Here is a 19669-nt window from a genome sequence, read left to right as displayed (position 1 = left end):
CTGAAACATCCTCTTGGTGTTTATGTGTCCTTTTCCTCCCCGTTCTCCAGCTGTTTCCGGCTCCATAGCTGAATGTTTTTACTGGTGAATCTTTTTGTTTGCGTGTAGTTGTTTACTTCTTTTATCATTCTCACTCTAATTCCAATTCTCTGGTCCTCTCAGTGAATAGTTATTGAAAGGGATTTCTTCCACTCCCTCCATCACCAGTACTACATTGGTGTGATACTGTGATACATTATTTGTGTTTTGTTTTACATTTTTTATATTGACGCTGAAATTTTCAAACAGACTAGAAATCTGATCAAAGGTGATGCTGTGCCTCAATTCACAACAAAGATCAACAGAACAGTGAGAGGAGAAAAAGGTGCATTAATGGTTGGATTAAAGTTGCATTTGCTTTCAACAAAAAATATAATCATCATCAACAACAACAAGAAAAAGAACAAACACAAATTAAAATGTGTTATCTTCATTCAAACACCTGAGCAGTTTACGCTGAAGCGTGATTCACTTTTCAGGCAGGTGTTTCTTTTTTAGTCATTAGGCTCTGATTGGTTAAGACTGCTCTCTGGCAGCATTTATAAGCCTTCACCTCAGTCAACTTTATTGCTGGTAGCCTTCAGAATGATGACAACAGACTACTTCTTGGGGTATGTGGCAAGTGTATTTTAATTTCTGATCTTCTGGCCTATTATAGTTAATGATCTTTTACAAATGTTTTAGGGGTTCAGTCCTTGTCTTGCTGACTGTGCATATATGCAGCCTTCCTCTTGAGAAAGGTAGGTGAAACTTTTCCATATATACAAACTGTAGTGCTTAACTTCTATTAATGTTTCCTTCTCCCTCAGGCTATTATCCAGGCACTCCTTACCGGAGAGGTAACACAAACACTGCAGGTAATGTTGCCTTAAGCCAGGGTGGCCCTTATGCATACCCATCCTTTGTTGTTGTACCTTATAATGCTCAGTATGGAGGGGTTGCAGTGCAGCAGCCTGGTGTCTATCAATATGCTCCCCAGAGCGTGCCAGTATTATATACTGGCTCCAGTTCTTCTGGTCCTGCCCAGGCTGGAGGATACACGACTGGCTCCACACAGGGTGGAGGTGCTGCTCGACCTGCAGCTGGTAAATAATGGAATATTTCATGATGCACTACAAACATTTATTGTGAACATTACCAGCAAGTGTTGTGTGGCTTTCTCTTTCAAAAGGTTCAAATGTTGGTGTTTCTACTGGAGGAAGCAGCGCAAATACTGGTGCTAATGTTGCCCTAAGCCAGGGAGGACCTTATCCATACCCCTCTGTAGCTGTGCCTTATAGTGCTCCATATGGAGGTGTTGCAGTGCAGCAGCCTGGTTTCTCACATGCTGCTCAAAGTGTGGCAGCACCATACACCGGCTCCAGTTACTCCGCTCCTGCTCAGGCAGGAGGAAGCACAGCTGGCTCTGCACAAACTGGAGCAACTTCTCAACCTGCAGCTGGTACCTAGTGTGATGATGCAGTATAAATGCAATCATTAGGATCTCCTGACCCAAATCCTTGGTAACCTTGGCTTAAATTTTGCTGTTCTCAGAAATCAACTGGGCTGTCCCACCTCCCAAGCTCGGTGAGGAATCATCACCCAACCCTCAAAGCCTTGCCTCTGGCACAGCTGATGAGCCTGGTGCGCTTCTACCACCAGTACCTGCGTACCAACCAGGAGAGTTGTCCCACTATGAGAAGGCTGCTGAGGCTGGGGACTACCAGTCGGAGACAGAAGAACTAGGTCGCAGGACTGTCCCAGCTACGATGGACGCTTTTGCTGCTGCGGGTGGACTGGCATCCCCAGGCTTTGCCACAGGACAGTTTGGAATGGGTGGACTGTGGGGTAGTCCGTATCCATCCTTTGACTTCTTGTTCCTGACTGGCCAGTACCCTGCGGGCACAGTCAGTCACTTCAGCCAGGACTACGAGCAGGGACGAGACTACTCTCACAGCACTCACTACCTGAAAGACCACCCCTACCCCGGCTTTGCACAGTCAGTGGGGGCTGTTGGAGCAGCTCAGAGCCTTCAGACTCCCAGCTTGTATGTGAGCAGTCCAGTGGTGGGAGGTTATTACCAGGTTGGAGCACAAATGGTACCCGCTTCTTCCTACACAGGTGTTTCGCAGGTATGTTTCCTAATGTCTAAATTTTACCACAACTGCATGTTGTAATTGTACTTACACTTCCCTCTTGTCTTTCAGATAAAATACTAGCTGAATCCAATCGGCTTACTGAACTGGGCAACACAATGAACTCGTGAATGAATCCATGTGATACAATAAACTTGGTTTTCAGTGTTTTTGAAACAGTGACTTCAGTCTCCTCTGTAGTGAGTGGTAATGAAGCTTTACACCCACCCTCCCTTGCTACTCCGGCAAGGCTCTAAGTGCCTGTTCACATGTCTGTGGATAAATGCCAATTGCTGTAGTCAGCCTTGGATACTTAATGGTTCAGTAGTCTATAGCTTCTAGTATATCTTCGGTCTCTGATACAAAAAGCAAGACCCTAGTGTAAGCCCCCAATGATTTCCAAACTTGGGCAGATTTAGGCAACTTTTTAAAACCCTGATCAACTAATTGGCATGATAAAGACAAGCTAATAATTCTAGGTATTTAATTTCCCACAGAAATTAAAGCACTTTAGATAACTAAGACATCTGTCATGTTGGGAGTGAGACTACACAGAATTCACTTTACTAGTTTGCCATACAGTAGTTCCTTTTCAGGTCTTAAAGTGAGGAAATGTAAAAATCTATGGCATGTAACTGGCTTGCAAATTTCAGATTCTGTTGGCATAAAACATGAACATTTGTATTGCATGATGTTGCTGCATCTGAGTATAAACACTATAGGACAAGCCTGCTGCTTTATATTATGCTTCCCCCATGTGGCCAATAAATCAAGTTTTAATAACGCTCCTCTACACAAACTTGTAGTACAGATGAATGCTGTGATTTCTGTAACTAGCATGTCAAATGAACATGCAACAGTTTATCGTCAATGATTTGCAGACACTCCCACACAGGTGTTAACAGCATTTACAAATCCACAATCCTTTCTACTCTCTTGACTTTATGTCCTCAGCTCCATGTGAAAGACTAACAGCTATGCATTACAGCTCCACTTTTCACATTAACCACCATTTATGAAGTAACTGCAGGCCATATAAGACCAAAACAAAGAAGACTATTTTGCTAATTTCTAGTTCCATCTTTATTTGTGGATTACTAGAGTAGCTTTGCATGATGCAGTTTAAAATCCTTATTTTTATTATAGTGGTCTTGGTGCACCTCTCAAGTTCATTTCCTGTCTGCAACAAGAAATTTCAGTTCCCTTCCCCCTCCCTTGAAATTAATTTCCTTTGGACTGGCTGCCTCTAGCATGCAAAAGCTTTGAACAGCGTTTGGGTGGGGCTTCTTCTGAACTCACAGCCATAGACGTGTGCCATGAGATGGCCATATCAATGATATCAGTTGTCATTGACATAATATGGAAATGAGCAACAACAAAAAACAGTTTGAGCACTGGCTCATAGAGATGACTTTCACACATAATGCCCTCAATATTTGAAACTTTGTAAATATTAAATATGATTATTCACCACTGTAACTGTAAATGAATGATTTATTTTATTGGCACATAGACAGACTCTTTATTTTTAAGATTTGTGTTAAAGATCACCTTTTCAGCTCCACCAAGGCAGTTGTTTGCCTTGTCAGGTATCTCGGGCTCTGGAGGTATATGTTTTTGATTTGTGGTTTTTGTAGGGTTTGTTATTTGTTTGTTTACTTGTTTCTCACTTCAGTCCAACCCCCAGTCTTCTTTGTGTATCGTGTGTTGTCTGGGTTTTTCTTTGCTCTTCATTGCTGCGTCTCACTGTTCTGTAGCATCCTAGCTAGTCGTAGCAGGCGTCTATTTCTCTTGGATGTGTATTCCTGTTAAAAGGATGTTTGTCCTCCCTATTTTTGCCAAGTATTTTACCACATGGGATGATATGATTCCTGAGGTTATTGCTCTCATATTGTAGGGCTTACCTTACAAAGACTACCATGAGTCACTTGTTGTGAACTGCTGCTTCTGTCTGTATGCTGTTCAGAGCTAGCCAACAGCAAATGTAGGGTCTGGTTTTGGAGCTGTTCCTATATTAACTGAACTAAATTATTATAAGAGATCTTCCCTTTTCCCCATCCCCATGTGCTGCTCAAGAGCAGGGGTCGGTTAACCTTATTCTATTTCACCTATATTTTCATGTGAAAGTACTTTGTAACTGTAGTTGGTCTTAATCTGTTCTGAGGTACTATTATCTGCACTTGTGGCATGTGATGTTTCTTATAAGGGTCACTATGTTATAAAAATATATAGTAATTCATTTTAAGCAGTTTCATTGTTTATTGTTATTGTGACCAACAGCTGTACATTATTGAGATTTAAGCTCTGTTTATGAGAGATGGTTTTAGGACCTACATGAGACAAATTATTTTATTTCCCATTAAAGTGAATTTTAATTAAACTTCATTTTTATTGCACATTTCTTCCTAACAAATGTATAATGTTGCTGAAATGTCCAAAAAGCTAGAAGTCTAATAAGGGTCGTATTGGCTCAGTGTTCGCACATCTCACAGAAAAGGTCAACAGAACAGTGAGAGATGAACTGTCACTGATGATTAGCATAAAACTGCTTAGATTTCCACAAAAATGGAATCATCTATCCAAATAACAAATGCAAATGAACCCTTGTTATTTTTCAGAATTTGACGTCTACACCATCTGAGATTGTTGTAGGGTAGTCAGCAGCTCCTCGCACCTAACAGGTGTAACTATGAAGTGAGAATAATGAGTCTGCAAGCAGGTCGATCTCAAAGCTTTACACGTCACAGACGTGGCTCTGTTTTTACCTGGGAAATCACTGCGGTAACTTATACTGAACGCTTAACCTGGTTAAGCCAGGTTATGTAGACAGTTTCCATCTAAAAGTGTTACGTCTCCACTGATTCCTTTATTTACAGCATGTTTAAGTGCCCTAAAGACTGTTGGCTAAATATGTTTTATATGTGCACACTGTTAAGCTGTACCTTTAGTACCTTATAAACACCATGAATAAAACCCAGCTGTAGTTACAGCAGCACAAATGCACATCACATTATCACTGGGATGTGACATGTGATGCACAAAATGTATAAATGCTTTTATACTTGTACTTTATACTATGCATTTCTGCCACATGAATCACTTGTATTATTTGCATCAGTGTTGCATTTTAAATCTTTATTTTTCATACTATTTCTAGATTTTACCATCATTTTATTTTCATCATCTGATAATGTCTCTGATTGGACTCATTGTCTTCATATAGGAATTGTTGATTGTTGAAGCCCAGTTGATAGCCACCTTTATGATACTCCTTATCTTTGACTCAAGCTTGAGTCACCTTTCCAGCAGGTGTATTCCATTACTTCTTTAAGCTCTGATTGGTTAAGACTGCTTTCTCGCAGCATTTTTAACCCTTCACCTTTTGTTCTACTGGTTGCCTTCAGAATGATGACTGCAAGCCTCTCACTGGGGTATGTGGCAGGTGTAGTTGGCTTTCTCTTTTTACACAACTGACTACTTTTTGTAGGCACGTGATTGATATTTTCAAATGGTTTCAGGGGTTCCCTTTTTGTCTTGCTGGTTGTGGATATATGCAGCCTTCCTCTTGAGAAAGGTAGGTGAAACATTCCTAAACATACAAAACTTTGTGATAAATCTTCATTAATTTCAGTTCTTTCTCACCCAGGCTCTAATCCCAGCACTCAATACAGGATAACTAATGTAAACACTGCAGATAATCTTGCCTCAAACCCAAGAGGAACTTTAGCCAATTTAACTCCTGGACTTGTTCCCTACAGCCCTCAATACAGAGGGGTTCTAGTCCCAGCATATGTCAGCTCCAGTGTTTCTCAACCTACTCAGGCTGGTGGATACACAGCTGGCTCTACATTAACTGGGGGTACTATTCAGCCTGCAGCTTATAACCAGTGAAATATTTCGTGAGTTTAAATGTGCATTGCTCTCATTACAAAAAGGCATTCTGCTTTCTCCTAGATTTAAATGTTGGTGCTTCCCCCGGTAGCAGTAACACTGCAGGTAATGTTGCCTTGACTCGGGGAGGACCTTATGCATACCCATCCTCTGTGGTTGTACCTTACAATACTCTGTATGGAGGGGTTGCAGTGCAGCAGCCTGGTGTCTATCAATATGCTCCCCAGAGCGTGCCAGTATTATATACTGGCTCCAGTTCTTCTGGTCCTGCCCAGGCTGGAGGATACACGACTGGCTCCACACAGGGTGGAGGTGCTGCTCGACCTGCAGCTGGTAAATAATGGAATATTTCATGATGCACTACAAACATTTATTGTGAACATTACCAGCAAGTGTTGTGTGGCTTTCTCTTTCAAAAGGTTCAAATGTTGGTGTTTCTACTGGAGGTAGCAGCGCAAATACTGGTGCTAATGTTGCCCTAAGCCAGGGAGGACCTTATCCATACCCCTCCTCTGTAGCTGTGCCTTATAGTGCTCCATATGGAGGTGTTGCAGTGCAGCAGCCTGGTTTCTCACATGCTGCTCAAAGTGTGGCAGCACCATACACCGGCTCCAGTTACTCCGCTCCTGCTCAGGCAGGAGGAAGCACAGCTGGCTCTGCACAAACTGGAGCAACTTCTCAACCTGCAGCTGGTACCTAGTGTGATGATGCAGTATAAATGCAATCATTAGGATCTCCTGACCCGAATCCTTGGTAACCTTGGCTTAAATTTTGCTGTTCTCAGAAATCAACTGGGCTGTCCCACCTCCCAAGCTCGGTGAGGAATCATCACCCAACCCTCAAAGCCTTGCCTCTGGCACAGCTGATGAGCCTGGTGCGCTTCTACCACCAGTACCTGCGTACCAACCAGGAGAGTTGTCCCACTATGAGAAGGCTGCTGAGGCTGGGGACTACCAGTCGGAGACAGAAGAACTAGGTCGCAGGACTGTCCCAGCTACGATGGACGCTTTTGCTGCTGCCGGTGGACTGGCATCCCCAGGCTTTGCCACAGGACAGTTTGGAATGGGTGGGCTGTGGGGTAGTCCGTATCCATCCTTTGACTTCTTGTTCCTGACTGGCCAGTACCCTGCGGGCACAGTCAGTCACTTCAGCCAGGACTACGAGCAGGGACGAGACTACTCTCACAGCACTCACTACCTGAAAGACCACCCCTACCCCTACACAGGTGTTACGCAGGTATGTTTCCTAAAATGCCTACATGTCACAATCTGCATATTGTAACTGTACTAACTCTTTCCCTCTTTCCTTCCAGATAAAATACTAGCTGAATCTCAAAGGCATGAGCACAAGTTTAATCAATAAAGTCTTATGAAATACTCCTGGTCACTTTTCTTATTAGTGGTGGTGCGGGAACGACTAAGGTTGTAGAAATTGCATGTAATGTAACTACTGGGCTCAATTTATGATCTGTTAAAAGACCGAATGCGCGCCTGAATTTAGACCTGCCCATGTGGGGTTTATGACCTTAAGGGAACTACTTGGGTTTTCTGTTGGCAACCTGTAGTGACCCATAAGTGGACAGTCCCACTTATGGCCTGGTATAAGCAAGTTTACCCTGCTCAGGCTGTCAAGAAGGGCATCCAGTTTTGTAAGTTGTAGATCTATATGTTAAGGTGGATCTCACACTGGCAGTAACCTATATACGCTTTCAAGTATTTAACATAAAAATACTGGAAGGGTTTACTTTCCCTGGTGGGAATTGCAAAAAATGTGGACACACAAGCAGTACAAGGGAATCCCTTGGAAACCTTTCACCTAAGCTACAGACAATAATTTGAATCCTCCACATATGTACAGATTCTGAAATCTACTAGATTATAGGAGGGTAACTATAAATAGCTGAACTCCCCCTCCCTTTGCCACATGGCTCCTTCTTTCACAAACATCCAGGTTACATTAGATGAAGAGCTGTGATTTGAGTCGTGATGTACAAGGTGTTGACAGGAGAACTGCAGTGAGTTTAGAGCGAAATGATACATGGACCATTTGATTCCACTCAAGAAAGAAAGCCTACTCTAAGGGAAATTATGTACATTCACTAAGAAAAGGCCCTCAAAAGTCACATTTGGGTTTCAGGGCTGAAAATTTTATTGTCAAGTACATTTATTTTTTCAAAAAAATAAGTGTGTGTAATTTCTTAAAAAAATATTTAGGTGGATTTTATTGCTTTGAACAGAGCTGAGATAGACCACTCACGTGGATTTGTGTTTCATGTTTCCTTTTCTTGACCTTTTGCTATAAGTATAAGTTTCCCAAATGTTGAACTGTTGCTTTTAATTTTATTAATTTAAGCATCCCAACAGTACAGTACTCTAAATCACCACACTTTACAGTAAGAGCTTATAAACGGGACAGGTGGTAGCTAAATTGTGTCTATATTTTGCTAAAAGAGAGAAGGCATATTTAATGGTTTCAGTGCTTATGTATATGTGTGTGTGTACAACCATGGTTTCCACAGCAGACGCAGCTGTCCGGCCTGGAGGACTGAGCCTATGTCACTGTAACTCTATTTCGGGAACCTGTGTTGTCCAAAAGGTCAGATAAAGAAGCACAGGAATCCTTACAAAGCAGAGGGCGGGGGTGTCGGGTGAAGGCGGATATTCACAAACCAACACACACACACATACGTGTTAAAACTCAGGACAGTGTTGCTGAGAAGGGGAGAAAGGCAGACAGGAGTAGTGGGACACAGAGACATTAAGAGGGGCTTTCACCTTTGACTGAATTAAAACGTTAGTGTACCAAAGTCTGATCTGACCTCTAATCCAGCTGATACACACACATTTATGGACACCATGGATGGAGAATCACCCAAACAGGACACATTCGATTCCACGGAATCAACCAATCCCACTGACACCAACAACAACAGCAACCAGGTCTGTATCATTTATTTATTTATTTAACATGTTCATTAACATTTTCACATTCACCCACAATGACTGTCCATCATGTTCTGTACTGGGAAAAAGCAGTGAGAGTGTTCGTGGCTGTAGCAGGTGCTGTGTTGGGACAGCAGAGCGGGAGAAGGGGTTGTTGGCTGCATTTGCTACACCTGTTCTTACTACTGGCTGAAGAATGACACATACACACGTAAATACACACTCACACAAGTTATGCAAAGTAGTGCACATGACACACACTAAGCCACACATACAACGTTGGAGTTTCCTTTTCCCACTGATGAGTCACTGCTGTGATGCCTGACCTGGTGTGTCATTAATAAACAGGGTACATGGGCCTATTTAATCATGAGGAAATAATAATGTATGCATTACATTTTTTTTGTATGAAGATTTTTAACATATGATGTGAGATCATTGGTTTTAAAACTGTAAAAGGCCAATTTTCCCCTTGAAAGTTCCAACTCTGAGGTGTATATTTATAATACTCAACAAATCCTAGAGCTCCAGGTCTCACATTACAAGGACTGTGTTATCCCTCGAGTAACTTGTGGAAAGTCCACTTTATTTATACAGCAGCTTTCATGTAAACAGCTCAAACGTTTCACATAGCAAGACCAAGAACTGAAGAACACAGAAAAATCACAAAGAATAATTTTAAAAATACAAATCAGAGTTAATGAAAGAAATACCTAAAAAAAAAAAAAATACAACACACAGCAAATGAACTAATGGCTCGCATTACAAATCTGAAATAAATAAAATAAAAAACACAATAAACTTTTGTTCATTCTTCATACATTTTTTCATGAAAGAAACAGAAAAAATCCTCTTTACAAGACTGAAAAGAAGAAGATAGTTATCAGAGATGTAAATAACTGAAAGAAAAGAGGAAGACTATCCTCTGAGTCATGCTGAAAAGAAAACATGTGATGTAGTGCCCCCACAGAGAAATGACTATGAAGAAGCTTCTCCCTTCTTCACAAGGGGTCACCACAGCGGGTAAATCTGGATCTCTGATCTGGCAAAATTCTATATGGGATACCCTTCTTCACCCAAACCCAGGGAAAGGAAATAGCAAAGAAAATTACTGTGTAACCTACACTGTTACTTATACTGAATACTCCACCTTAAACTCCACTTTGTCTTGATGCCTTGGTATAAGGCTAGAATTTAGAAGTGATAGAACTATTGTCACAGACATGTATTACGAGTGTTTGTCACATATTTATTTTTGCACAGGCCGGCGAGCCAGAGGTGGAGAATAAAGACTTGGGGGAAGGAGCAGAAGGTCAGAGGGTAATGGAGACTGAGGATAAGGCTGAGGAAGATACTGTATCAGAAGAGGCAGAAAAGGAGACGTCAGGAGACACAAAGAAACCTCAGACTGTGTCACAGTCTGGTGAAGATGATACTGAAGCAGCTGCACAAGATAAGGAGAAAGCATCTACTGGTGCTGAGGTGAAGGATTCTGAACGTGAAGGAAAAGATAAAGAGGAGGATGCAGAAGAAACCGAGAAAGGAGGGCAAGTGGCAGAGATCCAGAGTAGTGAGACTGGAAAAGATGGAGAGGACATGAAGGACAAAGAGAAAGAGAAAAAGGAAATAGGTAAAGATGTGAAAGAACAAGAGGCAGAGAAGAAAAAACAAGTGACAGAGGAAGATGCAGAGCCAAAGGACAAAGGAAAGACAAAAGAAGCAGAAAAGCAGGCAAAGCCCAAAAGAAAGAGTGGTCCCCCCTCCTCTTCTCTCTCTCGACCAAGACCCTCTGCACGCTCCATAAGAGCGTCTGCTAAAAACGACATCATCGCCAAGTTCCAGAAGGGCGCACCAGAGTAAGTAACTACATGATGCTTAGTACCTCAAATTAGAGTGTGACAGTTAAAAATGTTCCTCAAGAGGTTAAATCAGAAACTGTGTTGCAACACTGCTAGGACACCAATACCTCGCAACTTCAAGATTCAGAAGTCATCTGCTGCTGTGGCTACAGGAGCTTCAATCAAACAGAAGATACTTCAGTGGTGTCGCAACAAGACTCGGAACTACGAGGTGAGCTCAGCGTTAAATCTTTATCTAATGCGACACATCCGCATTCTAGATCCAGAGATAAAAGAAGACCTAATTTAAGATGCTCTTCCCATGTGTCTGTCTCTTGCATTTTTTAGGGCATCAACATAGAAAACTTCTCGTCATCCTGGTGCAATGGGATGGCATTCTGCGCTCTGATTCATCGTTTCTTTCCAGATGCTTTTGAATACAGCTCACTGAAGCCAGAGGAGAGGGAGAAAAACTTCACTCTGGCCTTCAAAACTGCAGAGTATGGATTTCTTCATTCTTTCTTCTCTCAGTTCAGTTCAGCTAAGACTGAATAACACAATTACAATATTTAAGAGTCGGAACTTTACATGCAGAACATAATATAACAAGGTCACGGTGAATAATACAAAAGGAGAACTGCTGTGAAAAGAATGTAACTAAAATAAAATTCTGCATGTTGGCTGTCCAAAAAAGAAAGTTTCAGGAAAACAATGTATGGAATGACACTGTTAATGTAAATGCACCTGGTTAGAAATCTCTTATTCATATTACTATGAATGACTGCCACCTTGTCACCTCAACTTTATCCTTTCCCCTCCTTTGTGTATCCCTGACAGGTCCTTGGCTGACTGCTGCCCTCTGCTGGAAGTGAGTGACATGCTCATGATGGGTAACAACCCAGACCCAATGTGTGTGTTCACATATGTCCAGTCCCTGTGCCACAGCCTCTCCAAAATAGAGAAAGAGAGGAAGGACAAAGAGAAGGGGGAGAAAGAGAAGGCTGGTAACGAGGAGGAAGAGAAGGACAAAGGAGATGATGCAGCAGGAGAGGTGTCGCCAGAGAAAGATGAGGAAGAGTCTGCTGAGAACGAGACGATGAGCAGTCAGGAGGATAAACCAGTAGACGGTACAGAGATGGAGGGCACTAATGAGGAAGGGAGTCCATCAAAGAGCTGTGTGGTGGAGGAAGGTCAGAGTTCATCAGTCGAGGCAGAGTCTTAGACAGACACTGGCAAACACAAAGACTGAAAAGACCAAAAAGATTGTTTATGGTACTACAAGGAGCAAGTCTTAGTCTGGCATTGTTGGACTGACTACTGTCGGAGTAATGAGGTACAACAAAAAAATCACTCAAAACTAAAATACTTGTGATGATGATGTCTCGTAGTTACAGCGTGTTTGAAAATGTACTTCTGTGAGTGTTTTTTCCATTTACAGATATGCTGCTTTTTATGTTGTTCTGAGCACGAAAAGCAAGAAATTGCTGTGTATCTATGAAAAAATAACAATGAAACAAAGATCTTGTGAATTAAAAAGCTGCTTGTGCAATAAGAAAACCTTGAGAGAGTGTGTGCCGTATTTACTTTTTTCATAATACACATGAAAAGGTTAAACTATTTCTGGTCAGATGTTAAAATTTTGAGTTGTTCCAGATTGTTACTGTGAACAAGGTAACAGTGGGGAGGGGGTTATGACACTGTGAAAGATTGTGCGGGCAAATGTTCAGGGTTTTCAGGCAGACAAAAGATGCTACAAGAGCTGTGAAAAGCTTCCAAAAGAAAAGTTGGTCTGCTAATGCAATTTATAACACTATCCTCCATTAAATTGAATGTAAACAACACCCCAAAGCAGGTTTCTCTGGGCCAGAGCTTATTTAAGAGGGCCAGAGACCAAGTGTAGGTCTATCCAATTCAAATTTAATATTGATTTTGTTAATCGTAGATCCCCCACATCCCCCAAACTAAAGCGGAAAGCGAACAGCTATCATTACTCCTGTGATGGTACTGGGGAAACATTAATCTATATAGATGAGGTAACTCCCCCTCACATGTGAAGTCATCATTATGTTTAAATATGTGGAGAGACATGTTCTTTCCTGGAAGGCCTTTTAAAAATGTAAACCCATTGAAACAATTCGCTGTATCGAAACAAACTAATACCACAAAGCCAACTGTTGAGCAACTAAAACTATATCAACCAAGAATTGCCTTCAAAACTACAGAAATTGGTTTCTTCAAACAAACATCATCACCAGCCAAGCATCACCCCCCAGTGTCCCTGCTTTCTGGGTATTACGGTAATCAGCATCATGCTACCAGGAAGGCCATTGTGTTGTCTCTTTTGTTAAGCTAACCTACTGACCGTGTTGCGCCCTTTTTTCAACACAAATCTCGGTGGCAGCAAAGTGAAACATGTCCACAAACATGCCACCGGGGAGCCTGAATCTGGAGTCACAGCTTTTGTCCATTATGGACGTGCTGGTGAAAGCGGCGGTGGCAGAAATCAGCCAGCTGTTCTCGGAGAGCTCGGCGTCTCTCCGTCTGCATTTAACCCAGAGCTTGAAGGAAAACGAAAACCTGAGGACGAGGATGAAGGTTATGAGGAGTGAGCTCTTCTCCCTCAGGCTACAAACCAGAACTAATCGACCAGCGAGCCGCTTTTCTCCCATCAGAGGAAACATAACCAAACCACGAGCTAAGCCACAAGGTAACGATACTTTCACTTTAAAAGTACTTCATACTCGAGTAACAAATAACATTCCGCCCCCGCCATTTATATAATTAACTATTAAATACCCACCGCTAGTTACTTCAAACTAATAACGTATAAAACAGCTGTTTTAGCTAGTTTAACGAGTTGATTATGAAAATGCAGATGTGCGGAGTAGTATCGCGCATCAGACACAGCTGGCCCTGGTCATGTGACACAGATAACAGAACCAGCGGGTTTTTTATTGTGGTGATAAAAGTTTATTCGGCTTATTAAATGTGAATTCACTCACTTACTTAAACTTAATAATGGTCAGCTAAACCGAAACATAAATAAATAAACAAATACACAAATAAATAAAGACACATTTCGATACGCTCATTCAAAGCCTCAGTCTAAAATAATTGTTAAGTGGAATTTCCGCTTAAAGTATGTGATGCTGAATTATAACAAGTCCAACCTCAACTCAGAACATGTGTCTGTCCCTTTAAATACATTTAGTCTTCACCACAATCAACCCATAAAGAATCAAAGACTCAGGTACACAGGTTATTTATGGACATATTCTATGTTATCATAAATCACTAATACGATGAATTAAAAATCAATGTATATTATGGTTTTATATTTTTACAAATGCTTTATATACTTATTTATATACATATATATATTTAATGGTATACCTTGTGTTGTGTGTGTGTGTGGGGGGGGGGGGGGGGGAGTTGTGTGTGTGTGTTTCTTGTCTTGTTTTTATGGACATGTAGTCTGCCAATAAAGATTGAATTGAATTGAATTGAATTGAATGTCTTACATGATCTTTCATATCATATTTGGTGTCGACATGTCAACTTGTTTTTTTTGCAGACACAGAACATAAACAGATTTCCCTAACATTTGTTATCTCTCATTAATTGACTCTTTTACTCTCTGCATGAATCTGAGGGTTGATTAATAGCATACCGACTTTATATCAAGCTTAAAGTCAGAGCTGTCTGTGTCTCAAAAGTGTCTGAATTGCTTAATTAATAATTTTCTGCAGCATTAATCCTTTTCTTAGTTTACAGTTTTATTTTTTATGCAATTCACTTCAATTTTGAATTCAGTCTTATGTGCATAGCTCCAAATCACAGCAACTGTGAGCTCAAGGCACTTAATTAATGTCTTTTTTATCACTATTTTATCATCATCCTCTGACAAGACCTTTGACTGGAGTAGGCGACACTCATAGGGATCATTTTGTGCAAAGAGGAATCATATGACATGTGAAACACTCGTTTTTCTGTGAGCGCACACAGAGCCTGCTTTTGTGATGCTTGTTATCTCCGCTGGGGGTATTAGGTGTTATTGAGCCAGCTAATGCAAAGAAAACCTGGCTGTGTTGAACTTCCTTCATTTTATTCCTGTCAGCTCGTTTCAGCAAACACATGTGACACCAACAGGGAAGTTGCCTCCCCCCCGTCTATTCTTGACTCTTAAAATCTTTCGTTTTCAGCTCGTATAAATACTGATACCAACAGATGAACAAATAGCTAACTGAAAGTAAATCAAATATTTAATAAAAATATGGAGGACTTGTCCATATTTGGTATTACAAACTGTGCAGTAAGGCTTTGGTGCAAATATTTGTTGAGACCAGGATGTCTAAATGACTGTGACTCACCTCTTCAAAAGTACTGTGTTTAGTTCAGGTTTTGATCAATCTTGAGGTAAAAGTAACACAGAAACTAGTTATAAAAACTAACCATTTTCTGAAATCAAACCAAACTGAACTGAGGGTATAAACTCAAAAAAGAAATAATATTAGAAATATTAAAAAATGATCAGCTGTAATATCTCTGGGCTGCACAATATGAGGAACCTGCATAGTGCTGCAAAATTGTTCTGTATTTTAAAGACTTTAAAAGCTTACAGTTTCTTCTGCTTATCTAGTTCAGGGTTGCAGGGAAAACTTTTACATTTAGACTGTAGGTGTGACAATGAATCTAATCTCTGGACTGTGGGTGAAAACTAGAGTACCTGTAAAGAACCCACGCAGAAAGAACACACAAACTCCACATAGTCTGAATTCAAAGCAGGATCGTCTTGCTGTGAGATGACAATGCTGACCACTGCACCACCAGGCCTGTCACACTCTATAAGTGTCAGCGAATAAAAATGCTTTGAAGCGTGCATATTCAGTGTGGCTCTGTAGTTCAGTGATTTATACATTCACTAGCATTGCAGTTAACATTGCTTTAAATAAAACTAACCACCACAAGTCTTTCCTGGGTGGTGCAACAGTACAGCTAATAAAACAGTTGTGGGTTTGAGGACAGTAAAGGTATGATTGTTGCTCTTCTGTGACTACATCAACACCATCTGTGGTCACAGTTATTTAAGTTACCCTCAAAGTAGTAGGGTCCTGGGTTCAAATCTGTGCTTATCTGGGGACAGGACACTCTCGCAAAAGACATTCTTAATCTAAGGAGTTTCACTTCCTGGTTAAATAAAGATTAATGAATAATAAAAATGTATTTTCCTTTTCTTCTTCAGTTCTCATCAAATCACAAGTGGCTCAAAAGGCGGGTGGGGAAGCTGCTTCTATCGTCCTGCAGTCGGAGAAAAAGACCACCTCCTCAGCAGCTCAAGTGCAGGTACATGCAGTCCATAAATGAATAGCAGTAGCTCTGTTTGAAATCTAGTTTGCTCATGCATAGCTGTCCTTAATGTGCTAGTGTGCAGATGTGGAGAGTCCAGATGTCATTCTAATCAAAGATGAGGATGATGTGGGTGGATGTGGGCCAGATGTTGGTGGTGAGTAGGATTTTTAAGTGAGCTTAAAGGGCTGATTAATTATTATTTTTATTTGTATTTTATGTCTTTACTTGTCATCACTACAGCTCACAGATTCTAAAAGCCTAGATTGTCTATCTTCTATCTTAGGGCTGAAAAACAATTATACCAGGCAAGCCGAGAATAGGAGGAAGAAAGTAGATCAGACGTCAAGCATCTGATAGAAAGTCTCTCTTTCTAAATTACACACAAGCAGTTCCTCATTGATGAGTGCTGAGTAAGACTGGCCTAAGCGCTTCTGTTTCATAGTGGCCTTTAAAGATGCTATTCTCTGTCTTTTCAGATCAGGGTGACTTTAGAAACCACAGTCTGCAGGGCGGTGTTGCAACAGGAGCTCAGAATTTTGAGCCAGCTGGTTCCTCTTGCTCGACAGGTGATAACGAGGAGCTGAGAATCGTGTGCGTTCACGGCCGAGGCGAAGGGCCTCTACAGGATGAAAGTGACACCCTCTTCTCTGCGTCTGAGCTTCAGGCTTTTAGCTCTCTGTCTGACCACAACGTCGGCCACGACAACCTCCTGAATTTCACCACTGGCGCAAGTGACAGAGCTCCAATGAGAGTCACACAGGATAACAGTGCCGGACTGGTGAGAAACAACCAACTTGAAAGAAATAATTCCACACAAATGGCTCTGACAGCATTGAACCCTGGATTGAAATCGCCACTAGTAGTAACTGAGGGTCAAGTGGGGCACCCCAGCCACATGAGCCAGTTCCCACAGCAGCAGAACGTCTTCCCTCACACCGCCAACAAATCCCTGGACTGCAACTTCTGTGGCGAGCGCTTCCACAGCCGCGAAGACCTCATCGTACATCGCGCGAGTCACACTGGGGAGTCTCCGGTCCCTTGCTCTCTGTGCGGCAAGTCGTTTGTCAACAAGACCACACTTAGCATCCACATGCGCATTCACACGGGCGAGAAGCCGTACGCATGTGCGCAATGTGGAAAACGCTTCACGCAGAACGGCAGTCTGAAGATCCACCTGCGGACACACTCCGGAGAGAAGCCGTACACCTGCAGTCAGTGCACAGCCAGTTTCAACAACCCCAGCAACCTTCGCAGACACATGATCACACACACCAACGGGGCGCTCTGACCCCAACGAACTAGAAAGACTTGATAGACTTTGCAGTTTAGAAGCACTTTTACTGTCATTTGTGCCACAGTGTAAAACTGTTTTGGATCACGCGCACTTGTAGATTCCAGATACGCTGACACAAACGCTGTTCAGATTTTTTAACTATAGGAAAACCGGCTTTCTATTCTCGAGCGTGCACAACAGATCCTCAAATGAAGACACTGAAATAAAGAACCATGTCACAGTTAGCAGTGGGTGACTGTGGATTACTTCTGTTTTGGTCTATGTTATTTCAAAATGGGATATCAATTATCATTTAAAGCTTGGACCACAAAATAATTGCCAGAAAATGTTTAATGAAATTATTGAACATTCGGACAAGTTTTTAAAAATAATATTTGAATACTAATTTGCATATATGAGTTTAACTTTGCTTCATATTTGCTCGTTTTTTGCGTTAGTACCTTAAAAATGTCATGCGCAATTTATTTAGGTTTGTCAGGGGGAAGATTACACTAGAAATCTCAGAAATTGCTGTCAAATATGATACGCTACGCATTAAGGGGTTAAAGTCTATTTTATAGCAGACTTCTGTATCGATAAAGTACCACGACAAGACTGTTTGTGGCCAGATTTGAGCATTTCTGAATCTTATTTATGCACCACATTTAATACAGTGTTATAAAGCATTCCAGCTCAATGATTTGCCCACTGCAGCAAACTGATATATATTAAATTAATGTTTTCTGACCCCAGACTCTGTTCTAGGAAGCACGTTCAGCATACTCAGGTTATTCCCTTTATCTGGATTCACTTATTCTAACACTAGTAATCAGGATAAGCAGTCACATGAAGCTGGCTATCAGCTGGCTAACTTAGGGTTTCCTCTCTGTGTTCATATCAAAGAGGTGGCGTTGGCAGAATCTGACCAATTACAAAGATGGATAAGTGACAGCAGAGTGGCTGATTTTACACAAGAAGATCAAACTGTAGTATTAGAAAACTATGAAGCAGTTACACACACAATACAAACTGAAAGTAAAACGGATTCTGCAGACAAAGCAGCAGTAGGACTGCGTGTATGCTTCAAGTGTTTTTGTTAGTAAGACTGGAAAACACCTACTGTTTTTAATAATATAGCAAGTTGAAGCTAGGAAAGAAAGCTGGCCAAAAATGCAGACGGTGTAAGTTAACAGATGCATCAATATCACAATTCTGTTTAAAGATCTGATAGCTGATAGGTGGTGATTTTATACCTGTTGATCTCTAATCTCAAATATAACCCACACTGGTCTGCAGCATGAGTTACCATGGCGATGTCCAAACTGCAAGAAGTGAATAAAGGTTAACCCTGAAGTTACTGGGCTTAGTTCAAATCCACTGATGTAAAGCTGCTTTTATATACTATAGGGATACTTTTAAGTAACTGCCGAGCTTCCTCAAATAATAAGATTTAATTCAGTCTGAACTTCAAACAAATTGAGAACGAAAAACATGAATCATTACTTATAACAGTTGCTTTTACATGTGTATTATTTCCTTTAAAAACGTACTACCTCTACTGTTGTCATTTTTTGCAGCTTTTTTCCTCTTTTTTGTACTTCCTGGATAGATAGGGCAATAATATGCTAGTCAGTGTGGATATTCTGAATAAATATAGTTGCTTTTTTACTCGATGCCTGAAGAGTTTCATTTTGCACCTCTAGAGTGCAGTGTTGTGCCCCCCCCCCCCCCCCGCACTTATAATGTCTTAAGGCCTGGTCACACTGAATCACTGTGGGTGGGGGGACTCTCAAGGAAACTGGGGGAAATTCCTCACATTGTTCCTCTTTCCACCCTACCCACACTTAAGTATTGCTTAAGAGTTTGTAGTTTGTTTTTTCTTTGATTTTACCGAAAGCTCTGGAAAGTCAGACTGTATTAAAAAAGAGACTTGACTCAAAGTGTTAAAAAAGACACTAAAATTCAAAATAGTAAAAATAAAAAAACAAACCCTTAGAGGTATAGTCATGCACTAAGCCTTAAATCCTTTAAATAGCTGTGGTCAAGCATGATTCATGTAAAGAAGCATGTTTACCAGCAGACCAAGCGCATGCGTAACATGTGCACGATGGCCGTTGATAGCGGTTTTTAATACCAGTAGTTTTGGCGACTTGGTGAGGAATGCTGTTGTTGTACTTCCCCATGAAAGTGGTGCTTCCTCCCAGACTATTGTTCTTGGGCAAT

At 41.2% G+C, this 19669-nt stretch overlaps 3 protein-coding genes across 3 annotated transcripts; all 3 read left to right on the top strand.

Annotated features, from left to right (window-relative positions):
- The first annotated feature begins 618 nt into the window (after positions 1–618).
- On the top strand, positions 619–7423 carry LOC146582358 (uncharacterized). Its single transcript, XM_085246148.1, has 12 exons — positions 619–650; positions 724–779; positions 849–1124; positions 1211–1480; positions 1573–2150; positions 5442–5584; positions 5672–5727; positions 5800–6012; positions 6108–6377; positions 6464–6736; positions 6829–7280; positions 7357–7423. The coding sequence occupies exons 1-12, from the start codon at positions 625–627 to the stop codon at positions 7366–7368; spliced, it is 2625 nt and encodes an 874-aa protein (XP_085102274.1). The 5' UTR covers positions 619–624; the 3' UTR covers positions 7369–7423.
- Positions 7424–8731: 1308 nt separating this feature from the next.
- On the top strand, positions 8732–12386 carry smtnl1 (smoothelin-like 1). The gene is made up of 5 exons (XM_085295795.1): positions 8732–8983; positions 10250–10842; positions 10942–11056; positions 11173–11324; positions 11662–12386. The coding sequence occupies exons 1-5, from the start codon at positions 8891–8893 to the stop codon at positions 12044–12046; spliced, it is 1338 nt and encodes a 445-aa protein (XP_085151921.1). The 5' UTR covers positions 8732–8890; the 3' UTR covers positions 12047–12386.
- Positions 12387–13130: 744 nt separating this feature from the next.
- Positions 13131–19080, top strand: LOC146582356 (uncharacterized). Its single transcript, XM_085248320.1, has 4 exons — positions 13131–13531; positions 16067–16167; positions 16249–16327; positions 16650–19080. The coding sequence occupies exons 1-4, from the start codon at positions 13237–13239 to the stop codon at positions 17459–17461; spliced, it is 1287 nt and encodes a 428-aa protein (XP_085104446.1). The 5' UTR covers positions 13131–13236; the 3' UTR covers positions 17462–19080.
- The last annotated feature ends 589 nt before the right edge of the window (positions 19081–19669 follow it).

This window comes from Mchenga conophoros, linkage group LG2 (genome assembly GCF_057382185.1).
Source record: "Mchenga conophoros isolate Kocher_MC1m ecotype Shallow Benthic linkage group LG2, M_conophoros_male_GT1.1, whole genome shotgun sequence".
Lineage (NCBI taxonomy): Eukaryota > Metazoa > Chordata > Actinopteri > Cichliformes > Cichlidae > Mchenga > Mchenga conophoros.
This window is presented reverse-complemented; position numbering and strand designations above follow the sequence as displayed.